The 17,320-nt window shown below is 38.4% G+C and overlaps 1 protein-coding gene across 9 annotated transcripts in view; it reads right to left on the minus strand.

Annotated features, from left to right (window-relative positions):
• Fndc3a (fibronectin type III domain containing 3A) overlaps nt 1–17,320 on the minus strand; it is a 155,102-nt gene that overhangs the window by 95,551 nt on the left and 42,231 nt on the right. For 7 of the 9 annotated variants that reach the window (XM_076545351.1, XM_076545345.1, XM_076545347.1 and 4 more), the window contains one exon: nt 81–156. The exons of 1 other annotated variant lie outside the window; for it this stretch is intronic. In XM_076545351.1, the coding sequence (XP_076401466.1) occupies nt 81–156 (76 nt within the window). Of the gene's footprint in view, nt 1–19; nt 157–17,320 lie in introns of all 9 variants that reach the window. One more of the 9 variants, XM_076545348.1, reaches the window with a different exon arrangement.

Raw genomic sequence — 17,320 nt, forward strand, 5'->3', positions numbered from 1 at the left:
CATATGCACTGGTACCTACCAGAAAAAGAAACTGTGGACTGGCTTTTTTGTTATAAAATGTAGCAAATTCCTCTTCTTACCTGTGATGCACTGAAACTGCCCATCTTCTCTTCTTATTGTAAATGCTTCCCCTGGGTTAACCTGGACCAGGATAACCTTGAAACAATGGAAAAAGAATTAACTAAAACTATAAAGGAGCAAATCAGTACATAAAACTATGGAGCTAGTAAGCAAACAGATGTGAGCTATTTAACCTTAGAAAATTACAGATGATACATGTTTGTTTTATCTTTCAAGGGGTCACAATAGGGCCAGAAGGAAAGAAACCAAAAATAATCTAGTGGCAAATTTACTCAGTCACAAAGATGGAGTCAGACCTCACAGTTTGTGGATTACACATTGGGGTGTATAATACTTAGCACAGCACAGTACTTAGGAGTTGATAAACTGGTGAGTAGATCATGTGCAGTGCATACTTGAATCAGGGTGAAATCTTAAGTTATATGTGAAAGTGTAAATTTAATTCCACCATTTATAAGTAAAATATATACTACTTTTATGACATTTGAATCTTGATAAAACATAAAACTGGAAAAATGAAGTCTACGGTCCAAAATACAATCAGGATTATGATAAAATTCTTAGTCTTGCTATCTGACTGATAGCAAAGACTGATTTATCTCCTAAATTCTACCCGAGACAGTGTAAGATTCTAAAAGAGCTTCATGTTTTACTGCTCAACTATCCAAACAAGTGACTGCCTCACTGTGTCACCAATCACTTAGCCTTCCCTTAGACGAGGAAGTTTGTAGTCCACAATTCTCCCATTACTGTAGACAGTAGAGAAGTGAGCACCTCATGTATGTGGTCTCTTCCCCTCTGGTTAGCTTGATTTCCTTATGACAGAGACCTAGAAAACAAATTCTACTGCCTGCTACCTTATTACCTTTAAAGGACTTTCTCTAACAGTCTGTAAGAACATCCTTTCACTGCGTTCTGAGATTCCTAAAGATTATAGTTTTATAAACTCTGATGCCTTGACAGATTTAATTTGCATGTTTTCAGTGCCAGAATGAAACAAAGGCTTTTGCACATGATGGACAAGCAATCTACCACTGAATAACATGCCCTCAGTGAAAACTTCACTTCTTTGATTATCATGCCTGTGTTTTATACTAACTCTTTTGTAAAATGCCTGGTTATAGCACCTTACCATTTACTTTCCGGGCTTTCAAGTGTTCCTAGAAATTTGTATGAATGCTTTACATATTAAGAATATTATATCTTACTATATTATGTTGTAAACACGTTCTCACCTTGTTTTCTCCTTTTACCTTGCTAGAATTATTTTCATATCCCCACTGTTGCCTTTTCCCTTTGTGGTATTTAATCTAATTTAAAACTTTCCTCGTTTCCATATTTAATTTCTCTTATGGTTGTGTGGTCTAGTGACAAGACCCACTAGCCAGATGCAGTTATCAAGCACTTAAAATGTGCTTTTATATAGGTGTGCTAGAGGTAAAATATATACTAGATTTCAAAAGCAGCTAGTATATATATATATAAAAACTAACAGTGTAATACATCATTAGCAGCTTTTATGTTTATTTCACATTGACAAAGTATTCAGGACATACTGTGCAAAAATACTATAATTAATTTTGCCTGTTTGAATTTTTAAGGTGGCAATTAAATTTTTTTACATCGGTTGCATTATAATTCCACTGGACAATCTTTCCAGAGGATGTACAAATACTAGTTTCTGATTCAATTAGACTAGCTGCTTCATGTTCCTGTCATAACAGGCTGTGTCCATTCAATGTGTAATTGTCCAGAGGACATTTGTGTGATAGTCTGGCAAAGAATCTGCCTTCATTGTTCCCATATCCTGGGAACTTAAGTGAGGCTGAATTAAAAAGTAATGGACTGATTTATTTGGCAGGAAAGTTTTGAGGCAGAATAGCATTCAGGCTGCTCTCTGCTCTTACCCAGGCCTACAACAAGAAAGGGCAAAAAGATGAAAACTGAAATTTGGAGAAGCAATGGGCGTGGTCAAGTTTAAGCTGCACACAAACATCTGTAACTGTTAGAGACCAGCACCACTGCAGGGACCCTGACCCACTGAAGGGCCTGTGAAAATACAAACTGATTTTAAATGAGTGAACTCAGACTGAGAACGGCACTGAATGGGGTCCCCTGCTCACAAATAGCACCCTAGGTATTCCCAAGATTCAGCAAACAGAGGTTGCTGCAGTTGTGGTCCAAAGGGAGCAGGTAACAGCTCCGGTTAACAACAGAAATGGCAACAATGTCCACAAAGGGCTGGTTTTGCAGGCACAAAAGATGCAAAAGGTCCTGGAGGTTTTAGACAAGGTTTCAGAAAGCCACTAGACTGGACAATGTATACCAGAGCTACATTTTCTGTAAGGAGGCCACTGTATGAAGAAAGGAAAATGAAGCCCAAGTTCAATTAAGACCAGGACTTTGGATATGCCAGGACCAGAGGATGCTTGCCAAGGAAAGTTGCAAGGCATGAAGCGAGCTGGCTGCACATGCTGCAGGTACCAGAGAGAGGGGAATCGGGTTAGGGTTACGAAGCCCTTAGAATCAACCCCAAGGTGATTCTATCATGGACTTCAGGTGCCTACCATGAACTTAGAGGGTTCAGTTTCTGCTCTACTAGGTTTCAGTTTTCGTCTAATCCAGCAGTTCTCAATCTATGGGTCACTACCCCTTTGGGGGTTAAACGACTCTTTCACAGAGGTTGCCTAAGACCATCAGAAAACATAGATATTTACATTACAATTCATAACAGTAGTAAAATTAGTTATGAAGTAGCAACAAAAATAACTTGATGGTTGGGGTTACTACAACCCAAGGGACTGTATTAAAGGGTCGCAGCATTGGGAAGGTCGAGAACCACTGATTTAATCTGTGCTAGTGATGCCTCCCTTTCTTCCTTTGAAAACAGAAATGTTTGCTCTATGCCATTGTATACTGGAAGTATGTAACTGTTTATCTTAGGAGCTCACAGCTAAGAGACTGCTCCAGTGTTAGAAAAGACTCTGAACTTGTGAACTGTATTGGGATTATTAAAGAATTTGGAGACTTTTAACGATGAACTAAAAGCAAGTTGCTTTATAAGATGAACATTAGACTTTAGGAACCAGAAGTGGAATGTTATGCTATAAAGTGTTACATATTTGGTTGTCAACTTGTGATGGTAATCTATGATCTGATCATCAACTTGGTAAGATTTAGAATTACCTGGGCACTCCCCTCTAGTTTTGGGCCAAGCAGTTTCCAGGAAGGATTAACTGAGGATGGCGGACCCACCCTGAATGTGGGTGGCACCATCCTCTCAGTGCACACCTTACACAGGTGCACTAGCATCTCTCCCTGGGGAAACAATGTGACCAGATGTTTCACACTTCTGCTATCACTTCCCTACCATGATACAATAAACCCTCAAGTGTCAGCCAAAATGGACCATTTCTTCCTTCAATCGCCTTTGCTGGGTATGCTGTCACACAAACCAGAACACACAGACTCATACACTGGCATTAGCCAAGGAACCAAACAGGCAAGAGGGGAACCAGAGAACTCAAAGCAGTCTAAAATTACTGTTGGCTTCCCACATTGTTTTGAACGTTAATTCAGAGTCACAAATGAATATTGCTGCTACTGTATTTTATTGTGTCTAGCTTAAAAATATCATGTAGAACCAGAATTTGGCTACAAATGATGCTGTTTTAATAATCTAAAAAATGAATATTTTATATGATTTCCAAATAATCTGGCATTTTCCTACTTATCCGCACAGGCCTGCAACTCTGAACTACAAATTCTCTTAGGACAAAGAATGGTGTCACTACAACAATTAGCACAACACACTGCTGAGCACAGTGGCACACTCCTATGATCTCAGCATTCAGGAGGCTGAGGCAGGCTGTGTGCTCAAGGCTAGCCTGAGCTGCAGAGTAAGCCACTTGGTGACGGCACATCACAAAAGAAAAGAAAAATCCACTTATCTATAAGTTAGGACACAGCGAGAACACATACTATAAATGAAGTACCTACCCCTTATCTTCTTTCAAGTTTAATTCCTGGTTAATAGTACTGTTATGTTTATTAGATACACAGAAATACTTGCTGCTGCTTCTACTACAAATCATTTTTTAGCATAAGCTAGCTAGACCTTACTGTACTTTATTCATTCAACAAAAATTTACTATTCCAAAAGAAAATTTATCTTATTCTAGAGGGATATAAATATGGGGGGAAAAAAACAGAAACAAAAAACCAGGATGAATCCATAGTGGAATTTCTACTCTAGAGGGAGATACTGGCAACAACAACAACCCCCCCCCCAAACTTCCCCCACCACCACCACCAACAAAACAGCTAAGTATAGGAATATGAAGAAGGGTGGTTATATTGGTGATCTCCAATGAAACTCACCTGTTAGTATTACACCCTGTGTAGTCCTCAGGACCAAATCCAGGGTTGGTCATGTTATCATATGTAGACACTGGGCTTTGAGCCTACTAAAAATTCCTTTGTCTGAAGACCCAAAAGTAAGAAAGAGAGTGCCTGACTACCCCACTGCAGATTTCCAGCCCAACATAGTTCTCTAGGTGACTGCAGGCCTAGGATACCTCTAGGAGGAAGCAGTAGAGAAACTGCCCTGCTGATTCCTGAGCAGGAAGCAGATATGGGAACAAAGAAATGGTTGTTGATTTGAGACATCTAGTTAGGAGTTGGCTTACTACACAGTCAAGGACAACTGAATGTATACTTGAAAAGAATGATGACTTTTTTAGTTATCTTTCACAGCAGCATGCATTATCCACTTATGAATATATTTCTTTATGTTTATCAGAAATTTCTAGTTCTTCTTCCATAAAATACTTCTGACTGCCCTTTGCCCATCTTGCAGATGGGTCACTGGGTATTTTCTAGTGCTTGGCAAGAGCTCACTGTTTGGAAAGGAAATTTATTTTCTTTGGGTTTTTAAAATAAAAACAATTTTTCTTGATACACTAGAGTTTTATATGTTTCTGTAAAGAAATTATCATAGCATATTTTTCTCTGTATAGCTGCTGGGTTTCCTTTTGTGCTGTGAAAGATTTTCTACTGCATAAATATTTTTAAGAAATCCATGTTTTTTAGTACATCTATGGTTTCTTCTCTTTTAAAAAATATTTAAAATTCTGCCCAAAACAAATTAAACATTTGGATTTAATGTGAGAAAACATCAGCTAATTATGTGAACAACCTGTCAAAACAATCATTCTATTCTCCCATAATACCTAAAAATGTAAGTATATTTTTTTTTTATTTTTATTTTTTTTTGGTTTTTCAAGACAGGGTTTCTCTGTGTAGCTTTGCACCTTTCCTGGGACTCACTTGGTAGTCCAGGCTGGCCTCGAACTCACAGAGATCCGCCTGCCTCTGCCTCCCGAGTGCTGGGATTAAAGGCGTGCGCCACCACCGCCCGGCTCGAAATGTAAGTATATTATTGAATAATAAGTGTTCATACATACTTGTAGCTGGAGTTATCTCCAGTTCTGCCTGGGCCTGCAGTTGCTCAGACCCAAGTAAACACACAGAGACTTACATTACTTATAAACTGTTTGGCCATGGCAGGCTTCTTGCTGTCTAGTTCTTATATCTTAAATTAATCCATTTCTATTAATCTGTAAGTTGCCACATGGCTTGTGGCTTACCGGTACTTTACACCTTGCTTCTCATGGTGGTGGCTGGCAGCATCTCCTGATTCAGCCTTCCACTTCTAAGAATTCTCCTCTCTTCTTGTCCTGCCTGTACTTCCTGCCTGGCTCCTGGCCAATCAGCACTTTATTTATTAACCAACCAGAGCAGCACATTCACAGCATACAGAAAGACATCCCTAGCACATACTAAAGCAAACTATGTTGATTATCTATGATATATTGCTTATATTGTGGAGTTTTATAAAATATGAGTAATTTCTATACTACAGTTATTCAACATAAAACTAACAAAGAGAAATAAAACTAAGAAAATCAAACATGACACACTGGAACTAATGATACCCTAATAATAATAAAAAGAGAAAAAATCCTATTAGAAATGCTAACATAAAAACAAGGAAGTAAAGTTTGTTTATTTAAAAACCAATTATTAAAGATCTACTCTATGGCATGTTGTGGGATATTTGTACACTATGTGAAGGTGTATTGCTGTGATTGTTGTAATAAAAAGCTGAATGGCCAATAGCTAGGCAGGAGGTATAGGCGGGACTCTGGGCAGAAAGGAAAAGGAGGAGGAGGAATCTAGGCACAGAGATGCAAGAAGACATGGAGGAAGCAGGACGGGTGGTACATGACAGAACATATGTTAATAGAAATGGGTTAATTTAAGTTGTAATAGCTAGTTAAAAACAAGCCGAAGCTAAGGCCAAGCCTTCATAATTAATGTCCCCATGTCGTTATTGTAGGCTGGCAGTCCCGATAAAAAAGTACTGCTACAGTGGCACACTCTTGTGAGTATTATGAACAAGAGAAAACAAATCTCAGACCAAGGCTCTGAGGAGTTCACAGTCTGTAAAGGAGAGAAACAAGTACTTGGCCACCCAACTTTGAGGTATAATGAGTGAGAGGATAGGGATCAAACAATGTGTAGTAGGTAACCATCCAGAACAATCATTACAGGATGTCAGGGAAGATCCTTAGAGGAGGTGATTAAAACAATTTGGAGAGTCACGTAGGCATTACCCTAGAAACCAGTACACAATCTGAGTCTGTGAATAGTTACAGTTTTCTTCTAAAAGTTTTTATAGTTTGAGCTATTTGGGATGCTTTAAGGAGAGAAACATATAAGACTGTGGAGGTTATAATGGTGAAGAAAGCATGACAAGGAAAAGTAACATGGCAGCTACTGTTGAAGCTAGGAGAAGAGCAGTGGGAGAGGTAAGATAAAAGAGGCAGGAACTGGGTTAGGAGACTCCCTTAGTATCAGGCTAAGCACAATCAATTAACCTTTAGGCAAAGCTATCAAATAGAGGAAGCTCATAACCAAACTTCATCTTTACTCTGTTTCAAAACTTACAACACTCCAGAAAAACACACAAAAACAGTTTGTTGAACACCTGTGCTTTCTTCATCTAGCTTTGCCAAGGATTAACTCAGAACTATCTTTTTCTTTTCTTTTCTTCCTTCCTTCCTTCCTTCCTTCCTTCCTTCCTTCCTTCCTTCCTTCCTTCCTTTCTTTCTTTCTTTCTTTCTTCTTTCTTTTTTTATTTTTTTTTTTGGCTAGATTCTACGGAGTTACTGTTGGGTTGCTTGGCTTTAAGATGGTATCCTCCTGTGGTGGTTTGAATAGGTATGGATCTATAGACTCATGTGTTTGAATGCTTGGCCAATAGGGAGTGGCACTATTAGGAGGTAGGGCCTTGTTGGAGGAAATGTGTCTCTGTGGAGGCAGACTTTCAGGTCAAGCCATGCCCAGAATGATATACACTTCCTGTTGCCTGTGGATCAAGATGTAGAACTCTCGGCCCCCTCTCCAGCACCATGTCTGCCTGCATTCCACCATATCCCTCGATGATGACAATGGACTAAACTTCTGAAAGTGTAAGCCACCCCAATTAAATGTTTTCCTTTATAAGAGTTGCTGTGGTCATGGTGTCTCTTCATAGCAATAGAAACCCTTTCTAAGATAACTTTTATGCTATTATTTCTTTGTATAAATATAGCATAATTTATTTAAATCCTTGTTTGGACTGTATCTGCCTTTTAGCTATTGAGAACAGTGCTGCTGTTTACTTGAGTATGTACCTGTATAGCAAGCTTTCTTGTCAAACTATCTTTGGACTGCCAGCCCGCAAATAATGACCTGGAGACTTACTATTACTTATGAAAGCTTGGCCTTAGTTTAGGCTTTTTCCCAACTAGATGTTATAACTTAATTAACCCATCATTTTTGAATCTACATTCTACCAAGTGGCTCAGTTACTTCTTAATATGGCACATCTGACTTGCTCCAAGTCTCCTGAGGAAATTGCACTCCTAGATTCCTCCTCCAATTTTCTCTCTCTTTGCTAGAAGTCCCACATATGGCTCTGGCCTCGCTGTTGGCCATTTAGCTTTTTATTACACCAGTCACAGCAATACACCTCCACAAAGTGTACAGATATCCCACATTTCCTTTTTTGTCTAAATAAAAAGGAAAGGGTTTATCTATAACACGGTAAAACTATATATAATAAGAACAATTATCAAGTAAGAATTACATTTACAATGTCCAGTATTTGGCAATTTTGGAGAAATACTCTATTATTTATCCTATCTTGATGAATCTAAAGTTTTACACTTAAACCACTTTCTATCAAAACTTGCATTACCATCCTAAAAATCTTTTTAGATCTCAAAACATTTTCTTAGACAAACAACTTAAGCTTTTATGTCTCTTTACCTTAAACACTTTGCATCTCTTTTGTAAGTTTCTTTTCTGAATTTGGTTAACAACAATAACAAAAAAACAGTATAACTATCTAGTCTTCAACCCCCATAAGAGAACCAAGAAAGATAAAATATTACTAGAATAAACCAATGGGCAGAGCAAACAACTTCCCAAACGATAGAAATGGCAGAAACAGCTGGCTGCCTAGACAGTCACCAAAGGTTCCTCTGCAATGCTGGGGTATCCATCTTTGGCCTACAGGCCTAGAATATCTGACAGACTTTTTTGTGATGCAGGAAATTTTGAAGTACTGTCCTACCTGGTCTTGGCAAAGTTCGGCAGTTACCCTCTTATGTGTCCTGCTTGCCCAATTTTGATAGCATATTAACAGCAGCCAAGGCAAGGGCAGTTTCTTGCCCAGTGTCTAGCTTTGCCACAATGAAAGCAAACTCCACATGGAGGTTCTTTATGCCCATCTGTGGTAATATATTGTTTACCCTAATAAAATTTGCCTGAAGATTAGAGAACAGAACAAGCCAGTAGATTAAACATAGATGATAGTCAGTGGTGGCACACACCTTTAATCCTAGCACTTGGGAGGCACAGATTCATCTGGATCTCTGTGAATTCAAAGCCCCCCTGGACTACATGAGATTGACTCCGTCTTAGAGAAAAAACAGAGCCAGGCAATGGTGGCATACACCTTTAATCCCAGTACTGGGAGGCACATACACCTTTAATGCCAGGAAGTGATGGCTGGGCAGAAAAAGGTATACAAGGCATGAGGAGACAGGAACTAAAGGCTTTTCAGCAGAAGTGTTCCTTTCAGCTAGAGGCTTTTTTAGCTGGAGCCTTTCAGGTGAAGACTTAGAGGATTTCAGTCAAAGGTTTCCTGGGATTGGTTTGGTGAGACACAGCAATTGCTTGTTCCTTTGTCTCTCTGATCTTTCAGTATTTACCCCAATATCTGGTATCAGGATTTTTATTATAAGACCGTTTAGATTTCATGCAATATCTGGCACCCTAAAAGACTAGCAATTAAGCAATTTGTGTTACACCCATCATCCTTTTTTGAAGTAAATTGGTGGTGCTAGGAGCAGATGTGTCTCACTGTCATGAAAAGCTTTATGTTATTAAAACATCTTAAATACCATATTCTATGGGTCTTTGATGTGTCTGAAGACCATCTATCTATTTAAAATATATCTCTGACCTTAAAAACATACCTAACATGCCTATAAGTTTGACTGTTATAGATGACTAAGAGCCTATATGTCTTTATTATCCTAAGTAGCTTTGAAGGACTAGAATTTTACATTGCATTTTTAAATGAGCTGCATAGGTACAATGCCTTAAGCAAGAGTAGAAACATATATACAGTATAACAAAAATAACCTTACATTTTTATCAATATACAAAAATCCATACCAATGTAAAATATTTAAGATTAGCATTTGTTCTTTTTTAATTCAAAAGTAGATTCAATAATCTACCCTTTCATTCTATCATTACTATATCTCTCCTTTTCTTTTAGAAAAAAAAAATCCCTGAATTTAACCTGCTGTGTCTGATTTTTTTCCCTGACCATGACCAGTAACAACTTGCAACCAATCCCCCTAGACAATGATAAATATCCATAATCCACTGAACAACCAAAACCATCCACCCCACCTCTTAGGAATGTAGGCATTATGTCCTGTTGTCTGGGGGCAATGGCATCTTTAGGGGACCCTGAGAAACCTGGGATAATAGTCAAATTCGGGAAGAACTAGCTGTATTACTTTTTGTTTATTCTGTGTGTAATGGGAAAGTGTAGACTTTATCTTAAGTCTTGGCTGGATAGTCTATGAGGCTGGACCATCTCAGCTAACAGCTTTGAAATTGTTCTGGATGCAGAATTTTGAGGAAACTACAACAAAGGCATTCTGGGAGGCTGGAACACTTGGGCTACTCGTCTTCACTGGTGTCTGGTCCTTTATTTTTACTTTATATTTTTTTCTGAAAACATAAACTTTTAAAGGCAACATATATATCTGCATTAACACAAGTATGGAATATGCAGTGTGCAGAAGCCAGTTAAAGATGATTTTTTTTGTTTCTATGTTTGAGCAGGCAAAAGGCATATGTCAACTCTATACATTCTTTTGGACTGTATAACCAAACTATAATATAAATCTCTATCCATGCCATATGAAAGAAAGGCATGTAATAAGTCATGAGGACTCTGTGGCCAACAAGATTTATCATGTCTTATCTAGACTCAGAGCTGTTCCCATAGTAGAGGGTTCGGCATATGCATCACCTGTCCTGCAGTCTTTCTTGGTTGTTTTCTTCATGTATGTAGTCAAGATTTTCAGAATGTCTCCCCAATTAAATCTGATCTTTATTAATTTTGAAGAGAATCATAGCTTTTTGTTTCCTCTGGAAATAAAATCATAACATCTCCCCCAACACAACATATTTTCTGACTTCCACTTTGAAGTTAAGGTATTTTAAAATATATAGGTTGGTTTAATTTAACAGTTCCCAAAATGCAAGGTCTCTCTCAGCATCTACGGTTTTTTGTACATTAGCATTTAAAAAATTCAAAGTCAAGAAAGCAGCATATATGATCCATATACCCTGTGTATTTTCCATCTTTATGTGGCCTTTTTTTTTTAATATCCCTTTACTCTCTCTTTAAAGATTTTATTATTTTTAACTATTTTTTTTATGACTGTCTATACCCATTTTCTTTTCTTTCTTTAGAATCTAAGTAAAATTTTAAACATACTATACCTCTTAGAGGTTTTCTGTGTCTGGACCTGACTTTACTAAGCACCTGCAGGGTTCTCTGATCACATGAAACAAATCTTAAACTGTCATGTCAGCCACCCTGGCAGCTCAGCACCTGGCACATGGTACTGGCTCCAGCCTGTAGGCAGCAGCCCAAAGCACTGTCCCACCTAAGAAACTAAAGGACTAGGAAGCTATGACTGGCCCCATGTTTGCATGTTTGGAACCTTTTTTTTTTTTTTTTTAAGATTTCTCAGGTCTTATGTGGAAAATACGTGCCCCATATTGAGCGCCTAATGTAGCAAACATTCTTATGAGACTATTTTTGGACCACCAGCCTGCAAATAATGAGTCATCTTTTTAATTATGAAAGATTAGCCTTAGCTTAGGCATTTTAACAACTATCTCTTATAACTTAATTAACCCATATTTTTTAACCTACGTTCTACTGTGTGGCTCGGTTACTTCTTAGTACCACACATCATATATGAGTCTGTTGGTGAAATTCATCCTTCCAGTTTTTTTTTCTCTGCCCTGAAGCCCTACCGATATCTCCTAACTGTTGGCTGTTTAGTTTTTTCTTACACCAATCACAGCAGTACATTTTCACACAGTGTACAAATATCCCACAACATACCTGTTTTCAATTCTTTGTGTATATATCTCAGTATACTCCCTGGGTCATGTGCCAACTTTATTTTTAACTTTTGAGTTACCACTTATCTTTTGTATGGTGGCCACACCATTTTACTTGCCCACCAATGATGTATGAGGATTTTAGTTTACAATCTTACCAAAGCTTGTTATTCCATTCTTGTTTTTTTGTTTTTTTTTTTTTTAATTACAGACATTTTAGCAGCCGATAAGTGGAACCTCATCTTGTTGGCTAATACTATTTTTGTATATTTGCTGTGTGTGTTAGTCGTGTGTACATCCTATCTGGAGAAATGTTTTTTGAGTCACTTTCATCATTTTAAGTGAGCTGACTTTTCTTTTTAGTTATAAAATTCCTTTATAAGTCACTGACACTGGATAATTAGTTCTTGTAACGTTAATGATTATTTTCTTCATTTTATAGACAATTTTTTCACTCCCTTCTATATTCTTTGGCATGTGGCTAGTTGTCCCAGTAGCACTTGTCAAAAAAACATGCTTGAACTACCAAATCATTTAGTCACTGTATGCTAGCATGTTATAGTTAGTGAGTACTTTTTACTTTCTACAATTAACAGGCAATTCTCAGTTCACTTGATACTTTACCATGTGCAAAGTGTGTTTGTGTGTTTGTGTGTGTGTGTGTGTGTGTGTGTGTGTGTGTGTGTGTGTGTGTGTGTATACAAATGCATGTGTGTGTAGGGGGTAGCAGAGATAAGTATCAGGTGTCTTTCTCAATGGCTCTCCCTTATATTTTTGAGACAGGGTCTTCCTCTGAACCTAGAGCTTACTGATTTGGCTAGATTGAGTGACGGGTCAGTAAAACTCAGGGATCTTTCTTGTCTCTGCTTCCCTAGGACAAGGATTACAGGTGCACACTGCTATACCCAAGGATTACATGGATGCCAGGAATCAAACTCAGGTCCTCATATTTACATGGTCATCATTTTACCTACTGAGCCATCCCTTCAATCCTCTACGTTGGTTCCTTTTAAGGGAAAAGTATTTAAAAGTCAAGACCTCAGAGCTATGTATAAGTTTCATTTCTGAAGAATCATTTCTGTATCCTTAAATAGGATTTCCTTATATGAACTCAGATTTCTGGTGCCTTTTGCATTATATTACAAACATACACAGGACTGAGGAGATCACTCAGTCCATAAAGTATGTATATGTCCAAATTGCCTCTTTTTATAAGCACATCATCAGATAGTATTAGAAATAGCCTATATGGTCTAATTGTACCTCAACTGTCTCCCTTAAGACATTCTCTAAATACAATCCCTTTCTTAAGTACTGGGTGTTAAGTCTCAAACCTGGGACAAGTACCTCAGTACCCATGGCCCCTCTCAGCACTTCTCAACTGACCCCCTACTATTGTAGAATATTATTTTAAGGTGTGTTACTTTTGTTTATGTTGCATTTCTTAAATCTGTGAAGCTGTGTTACTTTGCCTGTCTAAAACAACTGAAGGTCTGATAAAAAACTGAATGTCCAACATCAAGGCAGGAGAAATAGAGAAACAGGTGGAGCTGGCAGGCAGAGAGGATAAATAGAAGGAGAAATCTGGGAAGAGGAGAAGAAGTAGCCAGAGAAGGAGGAGGACATCAGGGGCCAGTCACCCAGCTACACAGCAAACCACAGAGTAAGAGTAAGATTCACAGAAGTAAGAGAATGGGAGAAGCCCAGAGGTAAAAGATAGACGGTATAATTTTAAGTCAAGTAAAGCTGGCTAGAAACAAGTCAAGTTAAGGTCGGGCACTCGTAACTAAGACTCAGACTCTATGTGCCATTTATTTGGGAGCTGGATGGCAAGTCCCCCAAAAAGAGCAAAAGAGCAAAAACCAACAATACCACCCTACCCTAAACCTCTCCCTCCCAGGGACCAGGCTTCCCTTTCCCTTCCCCTAGCTGGATTCCTATATAACTCAGCCATTTTGCCATGTGCTCTCTTGGCCTGGGCCGGTCTCCTGGTTGGCCTCTCCTCTCTTGCTCTCCTTCCTCTTCTCTCCTCTCACAGGTTTAGTCTGCCAGTCATGTTCAGTCTTCCCTCTGCCTACTTTCTCCCTTATGTCCGCAATAAAAATCTTCTTCATACTTTAGGGGTAGTCATGTCTTCCTCCTTTTATTTCATTTTTTCATTCACTGGGGTTTGGGATTTAAGGAAAGCATTATTTGCTAAAACCCCATGTTTCTTTTATAATTTTAAGAGAATGGAGTTGACTGCTTAATCAGAAGGTGTATCTGTTAACTCAAACAAAATGGAATAATTACCAGGGATCTTCAGTGAGTACCTTCAATTTTATATATTTCCTTGTCTCTTTGTTTAGGTTTTTTGATTATTTTGTTGTTTGAGAAAAGGCCTCACTGTGTAGCCCTGGCTAGCCTGGAATTCAATATGTAAGTCAGGCTGGCCTTGAACTTAGACATCCTTCTGCCTCCCAAGTACTGAGATTACAGGCAAGTGTCACCCTGTCCGGCTTCCATTTTAACTCTAATGCAAGCGAACCAGGCTGGAAAAATGGCTCCGTGGGTCAAGTGCTTGCTGTACAAGCACAAGGCCCTAGGTCACACTCCCAGTACTTAAACAGAAATCCAAACGAGAGGACACGGGCCTGTAACCCTAGCAATTGCGTGAGGGTGACAGCAGCAGGACCCGAGGGGCTCACTGCCGGCCGGCCTAACAAAAACAGCCAGCTCCCCTTCAGTGAGAGCCCTGTCTCAAAGAGATGCAAAGTCGTAAAGGGAGACGCCTCCTGGGGTAGACCTCTGGCCTTCACATACACATGGGCAAGTGTACGCAGGAGTGGATGCATCTACACACACAGGCACACACAAACACAATAACCATGAATGCTTAGTCTGTCTAATCCTGGTGAAGAACAAAATTTCATTATTATTTAAAAGACCATTCGTAGGCCGAATAAGGAAGAAAAAATCCACTAAAAACATTGAAGGATATATGAATAAGCTATTATTAGTGGAAAATATGCACACTGAATATCCTTAAAAAAAAATCAAATCACACCAGAAAGACAAAACATAGGACGTTAAAAAAAAATTTCATGGAATTTATAACAATAAAAAGGACCGGAAAAAAAAAAAGTAGAAAAATCAGAGCACCAAGTAGAAACTACTAGTGTATCTGGCATAAAGAGGCATGCAGATGGCTCTGGAAATGAAAAGTCTTTAGTTTCAAAAACCAGTAATGAACAGGAAGAAAAAGCTAATGATTCCAGACAGAGCATGAGTTTACATATACAAAGGCCACTCCCTGAAGAATACACATCCACTAAAAGAAAAGAATTAGCCGGGTGGTAGTGGTGCATGCCTTTCACCCCAGCACTCGGGAGGCAGAGGCAAGAGGATCTCTGTGAGTTTGAGGCCAGCCTGGTCTCCAAAGAGAGTTCCAGGAAAGGCGCAAAGCTACACAGAGAAACCCTGTCTCAAAAAGACAAAAAGAAAAAAAAAAGATTTAATTATGATTAAGCTACAACGGCACAACACACCTAAGGTAGGAAAATGGTTAAGTTTTAAGGCAGCACTGGCTACAGAGTGACTTCCAAGCCATCCAGGGATATACTATGAGACACTGTCCCAAAATATAAGCAAACAAACATTAGTTAGAGTATTTCTATCTCCAACATAAAAAAATAAGCCCCAATGCTTTGGCCTATGCAAAAGTCATTCCTAAAAATTCAAGACCACTGAACTGCTTTCAATGGATATAAGAATTAAATGAATATGGTTAGCTACAAAATTTAGGAACACCATTAAAAGAAAAAAAGTACTTGTTAGTTCATGGCCATCAATGTCAAAATACTTGACAAAGGCAAATACTACTGTTTAGGGAGAGACGCACACTTCAACTAGGCTACTAAGAATTCTCTCAGAAAAAAGTTCATGTAATTATGAACACACAGAATCTCTAAATACCAACCATAAAAATTGGTCCACCATAAATAAACAAGCAAAATACACAGGAGGTTTTGATCCCAAAGAAATTAGGTAACAAAATTTTCAGACAGGAAGAAAAAATGAAAATGTTTCAAGTTCTTTAATTTCAGCGGGCTTTGTGGCACAGGTATATCATCCAGGGCAGAAGGATGACGATGCCAAGGCTCGATTGAACAACTTGGTGAAACCTTATTTCAAAAAGTATTAAAATGGGGTAGGGTCCTGGGAACACGGGCACTGGCCTAACAATGTGTGTGAGGCCCTAGGTTCACTCTCCAATACTGCAAAAGCAGGGGCAGAACTTTAAATGTGTGATGGCACTACAGACAAGAATCCAAATACGAGCAAATGAAAAATGACAAAGAAATATATTTAAAAAGAACCAACTAGCTGGGCAGTGGTGGTGCACACCTTTAATCCCAGCATTCGGGAGGCAGAGCCAAGCGGATCTCTGTGAGTTCGAGGCCAGCCTGGTCTACAGAGCGAGATCCAGGACAGGCACTAAAACTACACAGAGAAACCCTGTCTCGAAAACCAAAAAACAACAACAAAAAAAGAACCAACTAGAAATGCTTGAAATGAAAAAATATGCCATTGAAATAAAAAAAAAAACAGATGAATTGAAAACATAATAAATTCTGGTTGAAAACAGCTGAACTATAAAAAAATTACAAAACAAAATAAAAACATTTTTTAATATTTAAAATTCTATTTAAAAACTAAAGATGTAAACTATAAAAGGAAGTTAGGTGATACAAAAGACAGAATGGGAAATTTCTAAAAAAAAAAAATTTAACAGGAATTACAAGAGGAAAGAAAAGAGAACAAGAGGAAAGCAACATGTAAAGGACTAAATTCTAAGAATTTTCCACAGTGCCTAGCGGCACTAATTCTCTGGGTTTTAAAAATCATTCTGTACCATCATGTCCGTGCATGTGTGGGGACGTGCTCACACCATGGTCTTCATGTGGGAGTCGGAGGACAGCCTCAGGAGTTGGATCTCTCCTACCATGTTGGTGCCGAAAAGGGAACTCAGGTCATTAGGTCTGGTGGCATGTCTGTTTACCTGCTGAGCTATTGCCAACACTCACACATACTGTAATTCTCAAAATTGAGAAACCTAAGTCTCTAGATGAGGTTTTTTAAAAATATCCATTCCTATACATACAAGGAGAAAAAAAAACAAAAAAAAAACAAGGAGAAAACCATGCAAGTACCAGAAGGAAATTCATCTGTCACTTTAAAAGGACAATAAAGTATGAGGCCCTAATATCTGCAGAAAGTACTGACTGAGAAATTTAGACCCATTTCTATACTAACATTCAAAACAACAAAATGAAAAAGATTTAATGCAAAAGTTGAGAGTTTAGCACTAAACACAGCTAAGGACAAACAAGTAAATAAGAATAAAAACCCAGCACAGAAAAGCCAGGTGAATAGAAAAGAAAAACTACTAAAGCTGAAATAGAGCAGTGAAAAGCAAACAGAT

Source organism: Peromyscus maniculatus, chromosome 9 (assembly GCF_049852395.1).
Source record: "Peromyscus maniculatus bairdii isolate BWxNUB_F1_BW_parent chromosome 9, HU_Pman_BW_mat_3.1, whole genome shotgun sequence".
In the NCBI taxonomy this organism is placed as follows: Eukaryota; Metazoa; Chordata; class Mammalia; order Rodentia; family Cricetidae; genus Peromyscus; species Peromyscus maniculatus.